The sequence below is a fragment of the Anomaloglossus baeobatrachus genome, chromosome 2, assembly GCF_048569485.1.
Source record: "Anomaloglossus baeobatrachus isolate aAnoBae1 chromosome 2, aAnoBae1.hap1, whole genome shotgun sequence".
Taxonomy (NCBI): Eukaryota; Metazoa; Chordata; class Amphibia; order Anura; family Aromobatidae; genus Anomaloglossus; species Anomaloglossus baeobatrachus.
This window is the reverse complement of record NC_134354.1, coordinates 704493395-704513404: the sequence shown is the minus strand read 5'-3', so window position 1 is coordinate 704513404 and position 20010 is coordinate 704493395. Positions and strand designations below refer to the sequence as shown.

Below are 20010 nucleotides of genomic sequence, written 5' to 3'. Positions count from 1 at the left end.
CGGCCCCGATGGCTTCCCACCGGTAACCCGCTCCCCAGCGGTATGTTTGCCGGAGGAGCCCCTTTTGCCCGCAGGCATTGGCTGTATTTCCCTTCACGGTTGAGCGGTTGCCTTCAGTCGGGTCTTTATTGCTGGGAAACCCCGGAGGTTCCCGTCGCTGACGGATTTGACCGGGTTCAGTGTGCTGCGGTCTCTCGCTTGTGTTCTCCCTACGGAGGATGCATGCGAATCCGCAGCAAACGATTCACATGCTGCGGCCTGGAAAGACGCACCACAGGTCAGCGTTTGCTGCGAAAAAAACAAGCACAGTGGGCATGGGATTTCTAGATATCCCATCCACTGTGCTTGTACTGCACAACGCAGCGTTTTGGACACATGCTGCGTCCAAAACACTGCAAACACTGATCGTGGGCACGCAGCCTTACTGTATTCAAGGTATGTGCCCATGCACATATATTTCTCAGGCTACAGCCTCATCTGCATTAAAATCCAATGTTGAAAAAAAATTCTTAGGCATTGATCTTTTCAAAATAACAAACAGATGCATATTCACTGTCCATGACTCCATGTAGCAGCATAAGCTGCTCTGCGCTGGCGTTGACGCAAGACTGCTGAAGCCTGTAATTGGCTGCAGCGGTAAGGTGTCCAGAACATTGTGTCTTTCGATGTTTCCCTAGTGACATGATCTTTATTTCCATGTTTAGATGAGCCGTGCCTAAGAAAAAAAATGTGAACACTGGAAAACCCCTTTAAGGCTACATTCCCACGTTCAGTGTTTGTTGAGTTTTTGATGCTGCAGAATTTCTGCGCCAATTCAGCATCTTAGTTTCATTGTGTTTTTGTGTGCAGTTTTTGTTCTAAACATTTTTTATGTGTTTTAACGCATGTGTTTTTGTCTCAATAAAGGTGGTTGAAACCCAGGCATTATAGCAAACGGGAATTTGCATAAAGCAAAGAAACAAGTTTATTATTACAGATTATATTGGTATAAAATCATGCCTAATTATAGCCTTCACCATCTCATAAGAAACACTATAACCATCACGTCCCAATACACACACACACACACACACATACTGATATAAAAAAAGAAATAGATATATATAAATAGAAGACAGAAATATATTAGAATAGAAGGACATCCTGCAGACATCTAATTTCACAACCCCCTTACATATTATACACTTATACTCTTTAGAGCCTTTCATGTGGCACTAAAGGGTGTTTAGCCTTGTTAATAGTGTTGAGCGGACCCGGATGCGCAAAATCCGGATCCGCACGGTTTGAGAGCCCGATCCAAGTCCGACCAGTACCCAGGATTCGGGGTGCACGATCCGGATCCGTTTTTTGTTGTTTTTTTTTGTTTTTTCTCTCTCTCTCTCTCTCCTCTCTCTCTCTCTCCCCCCCCCCATTGATTTACATGGCCGCGGATTCCGGATCGGATCCGGACTTCTGCGGCAACCCGATCTGGATCCGCTGGATTATGACCGATCCGCTCAACTCTACTTGTTAATCCTAATAAATAATTTTAAAAAATTACGTGGAGTCACTCATATTTTTGATAACTACTAAAGGTAAAGCAGACAGCTGGGGGGTGATATTGTCAGGGTGGAAAGGTCCATGGACATTGGGATCTTCCCAGCCTAAAAATACCAACCCACAGCCACCCCAGAAGAGGTGCATCACATATGATTTTGATGTTTCGCCTTGGCTCTTTTAGATTGCCCTGGTGCAGTAGCAATCAAGCTAATGGTAGTTGGGGTTGATATCAGCTGTTTAGTGTCAGCTGGTATCAAGCCCTTGTGTTAGTAATGGAGACGTGTCTATCAAGATACCCCCATTACTAACCAGTAAGTAAAAATAAAAAAACATCCATAAAAATAGTTGATTTGAAAAACACTCCTCAACTCTTTCCCTGGTTCACCAATTTATTTAAAAAAAGTCATGCAGATCCAACGTAGTCCATGGATTCTGTCATAGTCCAGGGAATCCAACGTAGTCCACAAATGGAAACATGAAAAACATACAGTCCCTGACAGAAGTTCTGTCGCTTATCCATGTTATGTAAATAAAAGCTTATAACCTGACTTTAAATTCATCCATTGGTTTCATAAATTACTCTTTTGAAAGCTGAAACCCTCCCAAATTTGGTTTAGGTTATGAAAATAAAGTTGCTACAAAGCTGAAATATTGATCATTTAATGAACACAGAAAGGTCAGATTTTGGCAAGACAAAAATGTTGTCGCCTTGCCATCATCACCTGTGCTCACTAAATGATCAGTTAATTAGTGGGTGTGTATAAAAAGAAACCCAGCACCCCAGACCTTCAGTTGAACGGCAACTTGACCTCTGCCAACATGCCAAAAATCCACCCTGCGACCAAAGCCTCGATTATTAAGAGGCTGAAGAACAGATCCACTGCAGAGGTGGCTGGCACCTTTAATGTGTCTCAGCGTCAAGTACAAAGAATTAAAAAAAGATTTGAAGAGACTGGAGATATTTTTGAGAAGCCCAGGTGTGGCAGACCCAGCAAGGCAACTGCTCAGGAGGAATGTTTATTGCTTAGAAAATCCAAAGCCAGCCCCTCTTCCACTGCAGCAGAGTTCCAAAAGGCCTGGTCACCTCAAGTCCCTGTGTCAACTAGAACAGTTTGTAGGATTCTGTCTCGAAATGGCCTCCATGGTCGAATCAGTGCCCACAAGCCAGCACTAAACAAAAAGCAATTAAAAAACCATGTGGCATTTGGCAAGTCCCACAGCCTGCTAAACAGATGGATGCTGGAAAAGTGGCAGAAGGTGGATTTCTATGATGGATCTTCAGTTGAATTATACCACAGCCGCCGCACATAAATACTGCAGGAGACCTACTGGAGCCCAAATGGATCCATAAAACAGTTATGTTTGGTGGTGGAAAGATCATGGTCTGGGGTTACATTCAGTATGGGGGTGTGCGAAACATTTGCAAGGTGGAAGGCAATATCAATAGCCTAAAATATCAAGAAGTATTAGCTACCTCATACATTCCCAATCATAAAAGGGGTCAAATTCTGCAGCAGGATGGTGCTCCATTTCATACATCCACCTCTACAACAAAGTTCCTCCTGGCAAAGAAAGAAGATCAAAGGTGCTCAAGGACTGGCCAGCCCAGTCACCAGACATGAACATTATTGATCATGTTTGGGGTAGGATGAAAGAGGAAGCTTGGAAGACAAAACCAAAGAATTTGGATGAACTCTGGGGGCATGTAAGACTACGTTCTTTGCTATTCCTGCTGACTTCATCAGTAAATTGTATGAATCATTGTTGAACCACATGGATGCAGTCCTTCAAGCTCATGGAAGTCACACATAATATTAAATATTGCTCTAATAGCACCACAACTTCATTCACCAATGTTATGCAACATATCTTTGTATTAGAAGTCAATTATTTGTTTGAATTTCACATTACTTTTTGTGGGCGACAAAACTTTTGTCTTGCCAAAATCTGACCTTTCTGTGTTCATTAAATGATCAATATTTCAGCTTTGCAGCAACTTTATTTTCATAACCTAAATCAAATTTGGGAGGGTTTCAGCTTTCAAAAGAGTAATTTATAAAACCAATGGATGAATTTAAAGTCAGGTTATAAGCTTTTATTTACATAACATGGATAAGCGACAGAACTTCTCTCAGGGACTGTAAAAAGAGAGAAATAAAAACAGGACACTGTCCCTCATTCACCAGTTTATTAGAAAGTAAAGTTCCCAAGTACGACGTAGTTGAGTGGTTATGACGACGTTCCTCAATTATGTTTTCCTGTGCATATTATAGATGCTCTCTTGTTCCTAAATCCTTTTGTGAAGTATTTTTCAATTATCCAAAAGAAATGAGCCACTGCCATTAGAGAAAGCTGCTGCCATAATAGGGTGCACTTTGTATGCTTGTATGTGTAAGTAGGTGCTACATGTCACTGTAATGTCCACAATAATGTCAGGACCTGAGTCTTCCCAAAAGAACATTTTCCAGAGCATTATATGCCTTTTGTCTTCCCTTAATAGAGCCTGTTGGAAAGTTTTCCCCAGGTGAATGACACAAACAACCATCCAAATTATATGAAGGAATACGTTTCATTAGAGCAGGCCACCATCTTCATTTCCTTTATCTTCTATGCTAATGCTTACGTGCTCACTGTAGTCACTTTTGGCAGCAGACGTTGGTTAACATGGGCAAAGACTTCTTCATCAACATGTCGTATAGTAGTTCTTCTGTGGGCTTGGACCAGATAGACTAGTCTTCACTTTACATGAGCATCAATTAGCTCTGAGTGCCCACGACCATGCTGTCAGTTCACTGGATTTGGACCACTTGTCATAAGTACTAACCAATGCATGGTGGAAACATACCAGTAGACCTGACACTTTGGAGATGCTTTGACCCAATCATAAAGCCATCTCAAATTGCCCTTATCAAAATTGCTCAAATCCTTTGCTGGCCATAAACAAAATAGCTGTAGGCCAATTCCCCAAAACACATTAATGTTAAACTCGGCCAAGCGTTCATGCATTTTCAATAGGGAGGGAGGAAAAAGCCAGAACCAGATACCATTTGAAGCAACTTATCTTCTCTGGAATCAAAAGGATCAGGTGTGGAAATTCTAACGATCCATCGCTGCCCCAATATGATGTGTTGGAGGAGCATTTGGACTCCCGCTTACACAACACATGGTCCGAGGGTTCTTCTAACTGTGCCCTAATGAGTACACTTGTCCGATTTTCCTGCTTCCGGAACAGCACATCTAGAGCTGGATTTTCACTTGCTTCCTGAAATAACCCCCCAATCCTTCTTTACGTATATGAGCCGGGAAACGCCATGTAGCTTTTTTACACTCAGAATCTCACGGTCCTATCAGTGTCAGTAATAATAACCCTCCAGTCACTCGATATTCTGTGTGCGTTCTGTTTGCATTGTCACCAGCGTAGATTCTTTGCAGGGATATAACTTCTTTTGTCTCACGCTAGCAGAGCTTTTGTAGAAACAACTGCACAGCTCTTCGGTCCTGACAAATGACTAAATCCGGAAACACCAAGATAATTCCTACTGTATAAAATGTAGCCGTCAGCAAAGCAGGGCGCTCACTGAATGGAGCCGTCTGCTGTAAGAGTCATGTCCCATAATTACTGCTATTTAAGTCAATCCAGGCATAAACCATAGTGCAATATAGTATTATGAATGTCATCTGCTAATCTAATCAGAACACAGCATCTAATGTCAGATACCATAGGTGTCACAATGGGAAGAATCAGTTCTAGTTAAGAACCGCCAGTGTGTACATGTACCTACAAATGACCACGAGTAATATTCAGATCAGGATAGACATTGCATCTGTTTTATATACACCGCTACTATGACCGGCATCCCAATCAAGCGCACAATCCTGATTTACTAAAATATAATTCCGTTGTATAATACGGTTATCAGGATTAATCCTCTAGCTGCTGCAGTGTTCTCATCATAATCTCCCTGAGAGTCACAACAAAGAACAGTAAGCCGAAGCTTAAAGGGATTGTCCAGCAGGTAAGAAAAATTATGAATTGCTCAGTAAAGTTCGGGGTTTGTTCCGAACAGCGGGTGTTCAAGGCTCAAATCCAAACACGGACTGTGACCGAGTTCGGAGTTGAGGTGCTGTTCGTATGCTTGAAGCGTGGAACGAGGGAGAGAGAAAGAGAGCGACAATCATTTCTCAGAACAAAAGTTCGGGTCCCCATTGACTTTTATTGGGTTCGGGGTCTGGGGTCAACTTGAGCTCAAGTCTGGGCTCCAAATTGAACTTTTAACTAAAGTTTGGTCAAACCGGGAGACCCTGAACTTCCACAGGTTCACTCATCTTTACTCAGGATAAGTTAACAATACTTACATAAAGCAATACCCACCATCCGAACGCTTGTCGCTCCGGGTCCTCATCATTTCTGCTTCCTAGAAACACTGGAAATGCCAATCACTGGCCACAATGGGGACTAGAGATGAGCGGACCAGTGGAAGTTTGGTTTGGCATGTGCAGCCGGACTTTTGAAAGAGTTCAGTTGAGGACACGGCTTTTACCTGAACCCCAATGGAAGTCACTAATCGACAGTTCGGTTGTCCGCCCACATGCAGCCACCCATAAACAGATCACTTCCGGGGACTGGGTTTTCCTTTATTTTGTGCAACACTACTGTTGTTACCCCCAGTGCGAGCCGTTCAAACACTGTAAGCAGCTCGCACTGGGCCGAATACAGAGTGTACCCGAGCACCGCGATGAGCGGTTTGCATACATACAGAACCCGATCTCCGAACCTTGGGATCGCAAATCTGTTGTGGGGATCACTTCAGTTAGTGATTGGAAGAGTTGCATTTTTTTTGGGGTGTCAAGATGGGAACAGGAAGTAGTAATTGCGGGGACCAGGTCCGTGTCAGAATGAAGTTCTGCTAACTATTGTTATTATAATAGGTGGCGCTGCGCTAGAGTTTGTCTCCTTTACTGGAGAGACAATTTGAATATTTCCTAGAGGGGCGTGGCAGCTATAAGTCCCCTTACCTGGCAGCCAGACTGGCTTGCAAAGTCTCCTTAAGGAGAATAGTGTTCCCCCGTGGTCCCCACATAGCTTTCTCATGAGCCAGATCAGACACCCCCATACTTTGCACTGACGAGGGGCAAGCACCCCGAAACACCGTGTCTGCAAATTGGGATTCTGATCTGGCTTATATATCCTGAGTCATATTGCAAAGGATTGTTGAAAATCCACTTGTGACTTTTAGGATCGCTACTTCCAATAGGTGGCGCTGTGCTAGAGTTTGTCTCCTTTACTGGAGAGACAATTTGAACTATTGTTATTGTAATATACAGAGCCCCTACCCTACAGCTGGCAATTTGGCATGTAAGATATAACATGACTTGATTGTTTTACTTTATTTTCTGCATTTTTTCAATTAACAATATAGAAAATATACAAATAAATAGAACAATGTTGGAGGCAAATGCACTGTAAGATAATAGGTGTGATATATTGTGACGAATAAGACCATGAATTAAAGCAATTGGAGACGCGCAGGAAAAAAAAGCAAAGTCTGAGATAAATGTTGTTATATTTAATGTTATTTCTTGATGTAGATGTCCTCATCAGGTAACTCAGAGACGCTACGAGGAATTATTAAGTGAAAACAGCACGACCTGCTTTACTACTTATACAAAATAGGGATTATGAGGCATCATGGAACCATCAGCTTTGCCGTGACGTGCCGATGCTACGGGATTATCTGTAGGCAGCAGGGCCATGATATGTTCTAATCTACATGCAGGGGGATCACACAGCCAGGAATGGTAAGGATAGCTTTATGAGTGTGGGTACACTGACTTTAGGCATAGATTGGTGAATCTCATGTGTGACCTTATATTATTCCAGAAGTGTGGATACACACAAGGGCTCATACATTTATTACAGATCTGTGCAGGCTGAATTCAATGCATAAGAAAATTCCAAAGATCCCATTATTTCATACTTCTGTTATGGGTGTGTCACGGGTGACAGTCAGTCATGTGGTTTCATAGAAAGTCACAGCATTTGGCTGCGCAAAATGCTCCCTCACTTTCTGTTGATCCTGCTGTCAGTATTCATTGTACTGGGTGGCTTTCCTGCTGGATTTTCATCTCTCCCCTTTATTACTCAGCAGGAGCTCACCTTCCACCCAGCTGCTGATCATCAGCATTCTCTTGGTGCTTAATAGTCCCTTCTTCCCTAGACGGGTGCTGGTGATATTATTCAGTTCATTCTAATTCTAGCTCTGGTTGCAAGCAGGTGGCTTGCTCTCATTTGTACTGTTGTTGCTGAACTCCTGCCTGAGTCATCTGTGGATAAGTAATTCATGCTTTTTTTTTCCCCCATGTGTCCCCCTTGTGTTTTCATTTAGCGGTTAGTACAGTTGACAAATAACTCATCCCAACCATCCCCTATTTAGGGTCCAGCAATAGGGATACCTATGTCAGGTATCCGACTCAGCGCATAGGTGTGGAACCTATCTAGGGTTGGGTTGACTCCAGGGACCAGCTGTAGGTTTGGTCAGGGGTCACTTTCTCACCCTTCTCTAGACGCAGGGGTCCCCTTCCTTTCCCTTTCGCCGCTCGCTTGGTACTTCCCCATACCTAGCATGACAACGTCCCTGCCTTATTTCACATTTTTGCATGAATGTCTGCTTCATCTAAGACCCTGTACATAAATGGAGATTACAAAGAATGTAGAATTATACTTACTACTTGTAGAGGACATGCGGCTGTAGTCTGACCTGCAAAGTAAAGACAGAACATGGTCAGAACACTAGTTGCTCATTGGGAGCCCCCATATAATAGATGTCAGTGCAATGTAATAAATCAGTGTTTTTATGTGGCGCATATATAAGTGCAATATGGATATCTGAGGATCTCACCCTGAGCAGGGAGTGCACGGAGTACTGTCGTCTACTGTACTGTAGTGCTGTCACATGTCCACTTAGAATGGATCCGTTGGCACAAAAGTTCTGCAAACACAACTTTTTGGTATATTTTGAAAATATCGATTTTTGCAGGATTCATTTATTGTGTAGGCACAATATTAGGCTGAGTTCACATGTCCAGTAATCATCCATTAGAACATGTCTGTTGGCAAAAACGTTGTGCAAATACAACTTTTTTGTCCGTTTTGAAAATATTAATTTGTCCATGATCCTTTTATTTTATAACATTGGCGTCTACGGAAAACGAATCTGTTAACTCATTGCTATTTATCTTCCATTTGAAACTGATCCAGTTAACAAAAAAACGGATCCTTTACAAATAAAAGAAAAACAGATGACAAAATAGCAATCCATTAACGGATCCGTTTTCCATAGACACCTATGTTATAAGAAAAAAGGATCATGGACAAATTCATATTTTCAAAATGGACAAAAAAGTTGTATTTGCACAAAGTTTTTGCCAACAGACATGGTCTAACGGATGATTACTGGACATGTGAACTCAGCCTAATATTGTGCCTGTTACCTACACAGTCTACGGAGAATATCAAGACGGTTCAGTATTTACTTATCCAGCAGAGACATATGATAGTGGCATTTTAACTGGCATGCACAATTTGACAGTATTCATACTTCACTTTTTCCTCGTATGCATAAAAGGATCATTTTTTATCAGTGTGCTGAATTTGTTTTTTGATCTGTGTCCATTTTTACATTGTCCATTTGAGCAGTTTTTTAATTACATATGAAAAAAAACAATCAAAACCAATGAACGTTTCCCAAGATTTCCCTAGCAACTAGTCAGTAAAAAACGGAAAGGAAACGGATGCAGCATTGATGGCACCGTATTAATCACAGACCCATGTACTCGAATAGCAGACGTTAATCTGAAAACTACATCAAAACTGTCTAGAGTTTTTTTGAACATTTACTGAAAACTTAGATGTGTGTCTGGGGCTTTAGGATGGCCGTACATAAATATAAAACAGGAGAGCAGAGAGTACCGTATCAATGGCTGAAATTCAAAGAATATGTTTTATTATTGAAAACATCCAAACACAAATGTAAAAGACATAATAGACAACACAAAAAAAGACAGACACCGGTAAGTATAAGAGGAAGTACGTTGAAGTTTAGTTTATCATAAATAATCAAATGAACAGGTACCTGTTAAAAGGCACTACACACACCAAGCTTACCAACAAATACAGTGGAACCTCGGATTACGAGTAACCCGGTGTGTGAGAATTTCGCTATACGAGCAAATCTTGCTGCAAATTTGTAACTTGGTTTACGAGCAATGCTTTGCTTTATGAGCAAATACTCACCGTACACGCTTCCGGTTCCCTACATTCACCGCGCGCCGACCCGCTCTTGCTGCCTCTTTTGGACCGCAGGGACGTGGATCCGGTAACAATCGCAGCCTGTGCAGGGGCTGGTGCCGTCTTTGCTTCTTGTCGGCTGGCGCTGAGCTGTCTCGGCACACCTCCCACAGGCAGCGCGCTGGCCAATCAGAGGCAGGCGGCTCATGCCTATGACGTCAATGTGCTGGCCAATCAGAGGCAAGCGGCTCATGTGTATGACGTTAGCTGTGCTGAAGCACTGACAGCGGCAGCCCCTGCATCGGTGCGATCGTTACCGAGTCCACGTTCCTGTGGACTGGAAAAACCAGGGAAGAGGCCAGCGAATGAACGGAGGATAGGTAAGAATAATGTGTGTGTGTGTGTGTGTGTGTGTTGGCACAATAGGGGACCAGGATGGGACATTAGTACAAGTTGTGGAACGAATTGTCTGAGTTCCAATGATTTCCTATGGGAAAATGTGCTTTGCTCTATGAGTAACTTGGTTTACAAGCACACTCCCAGAACGGATTAAACTCGTAAACCAAGGTTCCACTGTATATAACACAGACTTTATCAGTTAAAAGTAAAAAACACAATGATCATAAGGCATTAAAAGGGTTGTCCACTACTTAGACAACCCCTTCTCTTTCCCCTTGATCACCCCAGAAAAAATAAATAAGGCTATACTTACCTCCGATGCAGCTGCGGTTCCAGCCATTTCTGAAGTCGCGTTGCTGGGCCATGACAGGTGGCGGGCCCCGCGACCAATCAGCGCTGGCTTCCTTCACCCACCCTTCGGACACTTGAACAGGAAGTGAACGAGCGCAGCGCTCACATCCTACTCATAGACTTGTATTCACTTGTGGCCTCTGGCGCACTACATGAAACGCTCCATGAAAAATTACAGGAGACCGACGAAAGCAAAGCTAATAACAGATGAAGACGGTAAGAGGTGAATATAAGACAGGAGGCAGAGGACTTAAAGGGAACCTGTCACAGGAGCCTGCGCAAGACCTCAATGCCGGTGCATATGCATGACGTAGGACGCAGGCTTTCAGAAGAAGGAGGACAAAGATGGCTGAAGGAGGCACCGTACTCAGAGAACGGAGCCAGACATCTGACCCGTCTGCATCGCACCACCTCTTAGGCGAGTATTATAAAGTCATTTTTACATTCTACGCAGCAACCTGGGCTCTTATATACAGCATGTTAGAATGATGTATATAAGAGCTCACTGATGGTGGCTGCAGCTTATAGTCACCATATCTGGTGACAGGTTCCCTTTAAATTTAAAGCTCCACTACAGAAATAAAAAAAATGCTGGAGTGTTGCTTTAACAAAAATGATTTGCTTAGATTCAAAGATATGGGTGAAAAGTATAGATGAGTGGATCGTTTGAAATAAGCGTTCGCCGTCTTGGCTAAAATTTCCCCAAAAATGTAATTTGTGGCAAATAAATTTGTGTGAATCTCAAAACTGGAGAGATTGTAATTGTTCGGAAAATAAATTTATGGTACAGGAGAAAGAGGATCCTGCTGACCATAATGGGGGCTTTCCACGCTACGATATCGTTAATGTTTTGTAGTCGGGGTCAAGTTGTTAGTGACGCACATCCGGCATCATTAACGATATCGCAGCGTGTGACACTGACCAGTAATGTTTCCAGCCTTATCCCTATCCTATAGTAATGTTTCCCATCCGTGTCCCCTTGTACTAATGTCCCTATCCTGTAGTACTGTGCCCATCCTAGTCCCAATCCTATAGTAATGTCTCCATCCTATAGTAATGTGTTCACCTTGTCCCTATTCTATAGTAATGTCCCCACCTTGTCCCTATCCTATAGCAATGTGGTGGCAGCGGCTGAAGGGAGGCACTGGCGCTATAACTTACCGATCGGTCTCCTCAGCTTCTACAGACGCCGGAGTGAAGCTGAGGGGAGCGGTGTCCGGCCCCAGATCGACAGTGATTGGAGAGATCGGTCACAAGGCCGGTCTCTCCAATCAGAGCTGGGGGCGGGTGAAACAGAGGTCAGAGCTATAGCTGCACTGATCATGGCTGGATTTCAATGTTTCAGCCATTTTCAATGGCTGAAACATTACAGTGGCTGTGATTGGCTGAGCGGCGTTCGTCAGCCAATCACAGCCTCCGTAGGTCCAAGGGGTAGACACCACCCCTCCTGAGATCAGGCAGAGGTCCCCTCCTCCCCGAATCTAAGGTATTTGCAAAGCGATTGCAGCCACCGGGGCTCCAGGGTCGCGATTTCGCCATGACGTACTTGGTACGTCATGGGTCCTTAAGTACCAGGGAGCCATGACGTACCCAGTACTTCATAGGTCGCTAAGGGGTAATGTGCCGTCCTTCACATATACACACAAAAAAACACCACCATTCTTCTCACCTGTCCCGCGTTCCCTCGGCTGCCTCATCTCTGCTTCTTGCTGTCTGCAGGCCCGTGCCCCCATTGACTATCGCGGCCTTTACAGGGGCAGTATCCACTGGCAGCGATTTATGTCAGATGAATGTTTTGCCAGCGCTGTGCGCGCAGAGTCCAGCTCTCTATGCTCAACGTTTCCAATGCAGCCGTAGCTGTCCGCCAATCAGAGGTAAGCAGGTGAGGTCAGGCAGTTTCTATTGGAGGAATAGTTGTGTACAGAGCGCTGGACTCTGAGCGCGGAGCGCCGGCAAAACATTCATCTGACATAAAGAGCAGACAGTGGCTGCGGCCCCTGCACCGGCCGCGATAGTCAACATAGGCACGGGCCTGGGGGCCGCACAAAGCAGCCTGAGGGGCCGCATGCGGCCCGCTTGTTTGAGACCTCTGCTGTACACCTTATAGTTGATGCAATGGGTAGAATGAAACCCAGTATTGTAAGGTGGTACAGCTATATGACCGTGCCACCCAAAAAGTCATTATCACTATCCCCTTTTCAAAAACATGAAACATTGCCCGTCACAAAAGGAGTGTAGAAATCTCTCTTTGCACACATGGCAGCTCTACACGGAGAATATATAGCTTTGTTCTTAAAATCTGGACTAGTAGACCTTAATATATTCAGAGCGAGACCCGCAGCGCCATAATCCCGGTTTTGTACTTTTTAGCAGTGACTGTACTTCACCTCGGTGGAATGTAACTCTGGTGAATGTACTTCACTCTCAATAGATGTCTGTTGGCACATCGGTTTTAGGTTTACAATATGGACAATGGCATGTGTGAAGAGACTTTTTAGCGCCGTCATCATTTCTAGTTGACTTGTACATCATTTGTGAAAGCCGGTATTTCACAGAACAATGGCAGCCGCTAACTTTACTGTAGCACTTCAAGTTTCAATAATAGTTTGATATTTCTATACATGAAAACAAAAACGTATTGTGGGTTTCCGTTCAAAATTGAACTAAAGCTGCAGGGACCTTGATGTTAAACTGCAAAACTCAAGCACAATTCTAGGCACAATTGCTAAGGATTGCATGCTACTGTATGTAGAAGACTACTTTGGCCACAGTTGGATGTTGCTGATTTTTTGCAGATTTTAGGTGCAGATTCTGCTCTGTAAATCTGCCACTGATTAAAATGCAGTAGTAGTAAACTGGTTTTCCAAATCCTAATCACATGCAGCAGAAAAAAAATCCAGTGCAAACCTTGAAATCAGAAACATTTCCCCAGCAAAATCATAAGCAGGTTTTGTGAGGAATTTGCCGCAGATTTGTGGTGGATTATTCACCATGTGGGAACTTACCCTTCCATATAAAAAAAATTACAGAAACCTGAAGGTCCTCTGCTCTCGGGTCCCTATGTTGGTTCCTACTGTTTTTGTAAAGGAACCAGCAGGGGGAGCTGAAACACCATCAGGTGCTAGGCAGAAACTCTCCACTAGATGGCACTAGACTGTAACAACCTAGCAGGGGGAGCTGGAGCACCAGCAGGTGATAGACAGAAGCTCTCCACTAGATGGCACTAATCATCGTAGTGGATGAAGTGGAAGGTCATACGGGCCAAAGTCAGAGCCAGGAGGTCGACGAGGTACCAGGGATCAGACAGAGGCAGAGTCCAGGAAGAGCCGAGTCAGAAAACCGAGAGGGAGCATCAGAGACCAGGGTAGCGCGGAATTCAGAGTTTAAATACAAGCCAAAGTCGGGAACCGGGAGAGCAGTTAACAGCAGATGAATACAGGAGGACGGAACAACAGAGGAGGGAGGTTGGGTGTCAAAGAAGAACGGAGGCGGTCAGGACAGGAAGCAGGGATGATGGACAGTCAGGGTGGGAGAGGAGAAAACAGACACAGTCAGGATGGGAGGCAGGATCAGAACTTACAGGGAACACTGTACACTGCAAAGCAGAATTCTAACTGGCGCCGCATGAACGGAAATGCCCCATAGATAAGGCGCCGTGATCCTGGGGACGAGGAACGGAGTGGTGGGCCCCTCCAACCGGCCACGCTCCGGGGAACCCTGAGAGCTGTGAGTCATGACAGTTTTGTTCTCTCTTAGTTCAGCTTGGTGATAAAATTAATTGTCCCACATTTATTGATAATGGAGTTTTTCTTACTAAAAAAATAGGAACAGTTTTCAAGAATTGCACTTACTTTTCACACCATTACAGAAACCTTAAGGTCTTCTGCTCTTGAGTAGAGCTGAGCTGACATGTAGAAGTTCAGTTTGGTGGGTGTAGCTATATTTTTGAAAAAGTTCAGTTCGGGACCCAGACTTGACCTGAACCCCAACGGAAGGCATTAACTGGGCAGTCCAGGTCTCTGCCCACATGCAGCCAACCATAAACAGATCACTTCCAGGGGCAGGCCGGCGGGAGTTTTCTATTTTTTTGGGGCGCACACTACATCCAATCATACTGTTATTACCCCCAGTACGAGTCAATGAAAGACTCCAAGCAGCTCACACTGGTCTGAGTACAGTGCGTATGTAATGCACCCGAACTCCGAACTCTGGGGTTTTTTTTATAACGTCTGTGCTCAGTACAAACACCAAGCCTCGGGTTCGCTCATCTCTGCTCTTGGGTCCCTATTAAAGATGGTTCGGTGTTTGTATGAAACACAAACTTTATAAAAAAAAAAAAAGTGGTCGAGCTGTGCTTTACGTATTAATATGGGCATACAGGTGGCATAAAGGTAAAATTAGCCATACCTGTACTCCTCCTGGATGATGGGTCGTTTGGCAAAAATAATTTTTTATATCTTCTGTCTTTCAGGCTATGGGGTGTGTGCTGCCTGGAGGATAAGCCGGCCTCTGGTCTTCATTATACAGGAAGCGTGGCTGGAAATCATTCTGCCTGGCATCCCTCCTTGTGCTGTTCTGCGGGCAGAGATGGCAGGCAGAATGCAGAGGCGAGGGATTTCCAGCCATGCACCTGACATCACAGGGACTCTGAAGAGAAGAGGAGGAAGAATCCTCTATAATGAAGGCTGGAGGCCGGCTTATCTTCTGGGCAGCACATGCCCCATAGCCTGAAAGATAGAAGATACCTGTATGCCCATATTAATAGCTATAGAAACCTAAAAGGGTGACAAATTCCCTTTAAAGGCTCGGTTGAGGTTGATTCTGACACAAGGTAAGATTTTAATATTAGCGTGTAGGAACGTTCTGATTGGGGTACACCTTGTCGCGGTGGGATGGCTTTATGCTTTTTTGAGCAAAAGCAGTGTTTACTAAGTACCTTAGGTTATTTATATGCATTATTACTTTTTAATTATTTACTTACAGCAGGTTATATGCTAATTTTATTTTCATTCTGGGGTCTGTAATATATTAAAAACAAAAAAATACTTATCAGCCACTCCACCACCATCTGCAATTCCTGGTATAGAGAAAGGGATGCACGGATCAGAGTCCAGCTGGTCACCAGAAGAAGCAATCCAAAAAAATCCAAGAAAAATCCAGCAAACAATAAAAAATTCCAAAACTTTATTTCACATTTTAAAATACCATGGTTAGGACTCCATTAAAAGGGAAACAGATGACACAATTCGGATCCAACAGATCCTTACTTATATCTCATATGAATCTGTTGGATCCAAAACATGTTATCTGTTTCCCTTTTAATGGAGTCCTAAAAATGGAATTATAAAATGTGAAATAAAGTTTGGAATTTTTTATCGATTGGGATTGCAGGATTTTTCTCGGATTTTTCTGTAATATACTGTATCAGTGGAAGGTACCGTAAGTTTCCTCTTCGTGTTGTACAATGACGCCACCCCCTGAGGTTCCCTCGCTTCTGTGGGAATATCACTGTAAATCTTAGGTCGGGGCTTCACGGGTACTACTGCGAGTCCTCGCATGACACTCGGCTCATGCTGGCAGCACAGTTTGGCCTAAGTCACACGGCGAGAAAATCGGTGGGAGTGAAGTGCGATAAAACTTCGCATTCCACTCGGACCAATTTTAGCCTATGTGTCAGCACCCATGAGCGATTATTTTTTCAGCCCTAATCGGACTGAGAAAACAATCGCAGCATGCTGTTACTGTAATGCGAGACTCCTTTTCTTTCGCACTCATTCAAGTGAATGGGGCGAGAGAAAAAACGCACTGCACTCGCTTTACACCGGTGTACCGCGAGTGCAGGGCGAAAATCACAATAGCCGGCTACAGAGGAGAGAGGGAGAGAAAACCCTCCCTCCCATCCTCCGTGGCGGCCCACCCCTCCTCAGAGCCGGCCCGCCCCGCCTCCGCTCGCACAGTCGGACCTCAGTCGCATGGATACTAGCATGACACTCGGCTCTTGCTGTGCTGCCAGCGTGAGCCGAGTGTCATGCGAGCATCGCACTAGTGCCCCGTGTGGCCGCGGCCTTTAACTTCCTCTCTCCTCCGTAGCCGGCTATTGCCATTCTCGCTCTGCACTCGCGGTACACCGGTGTAATGCGAGTGCAGTGCGATTTTTTTCTTGCCCCATAGACTTGAATGGGTGCGAGAGAAACCAAGAACGCATTGCACCCGCAGCATGCTGCGATTGTTTTCTCGGTCCGATTAGGGCTGAGAAAATAATCACTCTAGGCTAATATTGATCCGAGTGGAATGTGATGTTTTATCGCACTCCACTTACTCCGATTTTCATGCCGTGTGTCTTAGGCCTTACTTTTGCGTCCTTGTAACCTGACATAATATAACGTTGCTTCACAATGGATTTAACAGGTGTTTTTATTTTCTCCAAATATCGCTTCGTTTTCTGATTTATTAGCGATGTGGCCTCCGCTCCACCATGACATCTTATATCAACACAGCCCATTGTTTATTGGATACATATATTGCGTAGTGTCAAGTAACAAAAATCTACACATACAAGTAAAATTATATTTTTACCGTCCGAAACAAGAGACGAGAAAAAAAAAAACAAAAAAAACAAACCTGCCGTCTGAGACAATAAGCAGCGCTCTATTTCTGACCGGTATGAGATCACTGGCTAGTGGATAATAAATCTAGCATGTGTTTTCCTAGAAGCTCTACGAGCTGCGCCCAGAGATGTAAACTAATTGGCTTATTTGTTCTTCTTTGTGGCCGGTCTAGAGCATTTCCTCATTATTCGGACACTATTTTGGGCCGGTAATCTGCCTTCAGGTTTCACCAGCTGAAGACATGTGGCAGCTTGTGAGTATTTTCTAATGAAAGCGGACTAAGTGGCTTCGCATTTTAATGAAGCATTGTCGCCAAATAATGGTTAGATTAAAAATGGCCGGCCACAAGACATGAATGAAGTAGTGTCCAACTTACTCATTGTGCCAAAAAACGAGGCATAAAAATGCTGAATTTATATTTATCATATATTGGTGAAAACCATCAGGAAAACATTTAACCTCCTATTCACGGTGATACATTTCTCATATGTTACAGACTCTGGTCTATTGCAGAAGCCAAATGTCACAGTCCATCCATATTACATCTTTCGAGTGAGAGTCCTTTCTGTCCCCTTTTCCATTAATAAGCACCAGATGGCTGGAAGGTCAATGCTCAATAATGGTTTAAAATAACAAATGTCTAGAACAAAGAGCTGATCTCGCTGCGTGAAATTAAGGAAAATCATCTGCTGGACTGAAAAGTCGCTTGGGAGTGAAATAGTATTGTGCGCAGCGTCCAGCCTCGGAAATAGTCATCTGGAAACTAGTTATCCAATTAGTGTGTAAATCAGAAAGAAAGAAGTAAATCATACAGCTTTTCCGTTATGATGTCATGTATACAGAGAAGGGATTCCAGCTAAACCTACAGAGAGAAATGCTGACAAATCATTTAAAGGGGTCTTGCTACCAGTACACATTCTGTAACTCCAGGACGGCTCGTAAAGCTAGCCATAGACAGGATAGCTATTTCGGGTCCGTGTTCCGTTTTTTTGGGGCGTTTCTCCGGTACGTATGGCATCCGTGTGATGGCGTATGCGAGCCGTGTGTACGTGTAAAATGTCCGTGTTTGTGAGTAAAATGCCCGTGTATGTGTACGTGGAATGTCCGTGTGGAATGTCCGTTTGTGTGTTGCACAATGTCGTTGATACATGTCGGCTGACAGCAGACAGAGTTGCGCGATGAGAATGAACTCGGGTGAACTTCACCCGGCTTCATTGTCATGCCGCGGCTCTGTCTGTGTGCCGCGTACTGATTAGTGGTCACCTGTGAAGGATTCACCAGTGACTGCTAATCCCCCGAGTGACTGAAGTGAGCAGCCCTCTCTCATACTTACCGCTCCCCGATCACCAGCGCGGCGAGGAACAGCTGTGCAGAGAATACGCGGCAACAATTACTTTGAATATGCCGGCCGCTCATTAATCAATCTCGTATTCCCTACTTTTCCCACCCACAGACGCCTGTGATTGGTTGCAGTCAGACACGCCCCCCACGCTGAGTGACAGCTGTCTCACTGCACCCAATCACAGCAGCCGGTGGGCGTGTCTATACTGTGCAGTAAAATAAATAAATAAATAAATAATTAAAAAAAACGGCGTGCGGTCCCCCCAATTTTAATACCAGCCAGATAAAGCCATACGGCTGAAGGCTGGTATTCTCAGGATGGGGAGCCCCACGTTATGGGGAGCCCCCCAGTCTAACAATATCAGTCAGCAGCCGCCCAGAATTGCCGCATACATTATATGCGACAGTTCTGGGACTGTACCCGGCTCTTCCCGATTTGCCCTGGTGCGTTGGCAAATCGGGGTAATAAGGAGTTATTGGAAACCCATAGCTGCCAATAAGTCCTAGATTAATCATGTCAGGCGTCTCCCCGAGATACCTTCCATGATTAATCTGTAAATTACAGTAAATAAACACACACACCCAGTTGAGAGAGGTGTAGCGTTGGAGGAGGTTGAGAGCAGGGCTCCATGAGAATACTAGGTGGCAGACGTTGGTCTGGGCCTGGTAGGAGCTGGAACCCCGGTCACAGGGGATCGTGACAAGGGGCACGGAACTGCCGAGGAGAGCAGCCGGCGGCCTGGTGCCATTACCGGGCAGGGGTCAGGGCACGACGGGGTACGTGGACCCTAGGCCGGGAAGTAGCTTCAAGCGTCCTGGTAATTCACCCGACGAGGACGGAGCCTTCAAGATTCGTTCTCCACCTGCTCCAAAATCGGGGTACTAGCGCAACGAGGGGGATAGGACTTTCCCAATACACAGTCCAGAAAATCCCAAGCGTGAACCCTGAGAGCAAGCTCACTCCGTTAGCCATATGGGTTAGCGAGACCCGACTAGTTCTACACTACAGGGGCCAATCAGTAGAAAGGTGCCAAGGCAAAGGTCACAGGCTAACAATCAACACCAACGGGCACGGGATCCAGGCGTGCTCCCTCCCTGCTGCAGCGGTGCTCAGAACTTTGGTTTACAAGTTGTTGGTGTCAGCATCATTGGACTGAGTGAGTACGCAGTGACCCTTACCTCCCCAATGGTATCCTTTTGTCAGCATCACCGAGCCCTGGGGCATTCCCCCCTACCCATGGAGGGGTTAAACACCTGGCTGCCATTCCATCGCCACCGGGTGCTCCCGACGGCAGCGGTGGTACTCCACCTTACCACACAACGTGGGTGGAGTCACAAACTTTAAATACACAACCCCCTGTAAATAACCCCTTTTATTTCGAGTGGCCGCGCGACCCCTCCCGGGTCCGGAGACCCCTCGAGCCACCGCGGATCCGGATCCGGGCAGTTCTGGCTGCTGACACGGGGGTGGTATACCAGGAACCT

At 44.8% G+C, this 20010-nt stretch overlaps 1 protein-coding gene across 2 annotated transcripts in view; it reads right to left on the bottom strand.

Annotated features, from left to right (window-relative positions):
• Positions 1 to 20010, bottom strand: part of FAM124A (family with sequence similarity 124 member A) — an 85864-nt gene that overhangs the window by 33937 nt on the left and 31917 nt on the right. For both annotated transcript variants that reach the window (XM_075334578.1, XM_075334579.1), the window contains exon 2: positions 8266 to 8297. In XM_075334578.1, the coding sequence (XP_075190693.1) occupies positions 8266 to 8297 (32 nt within the window). The remainder of the gene's footprint in view (positions 1 to 8265; positions 8298 to 20010) is intronic.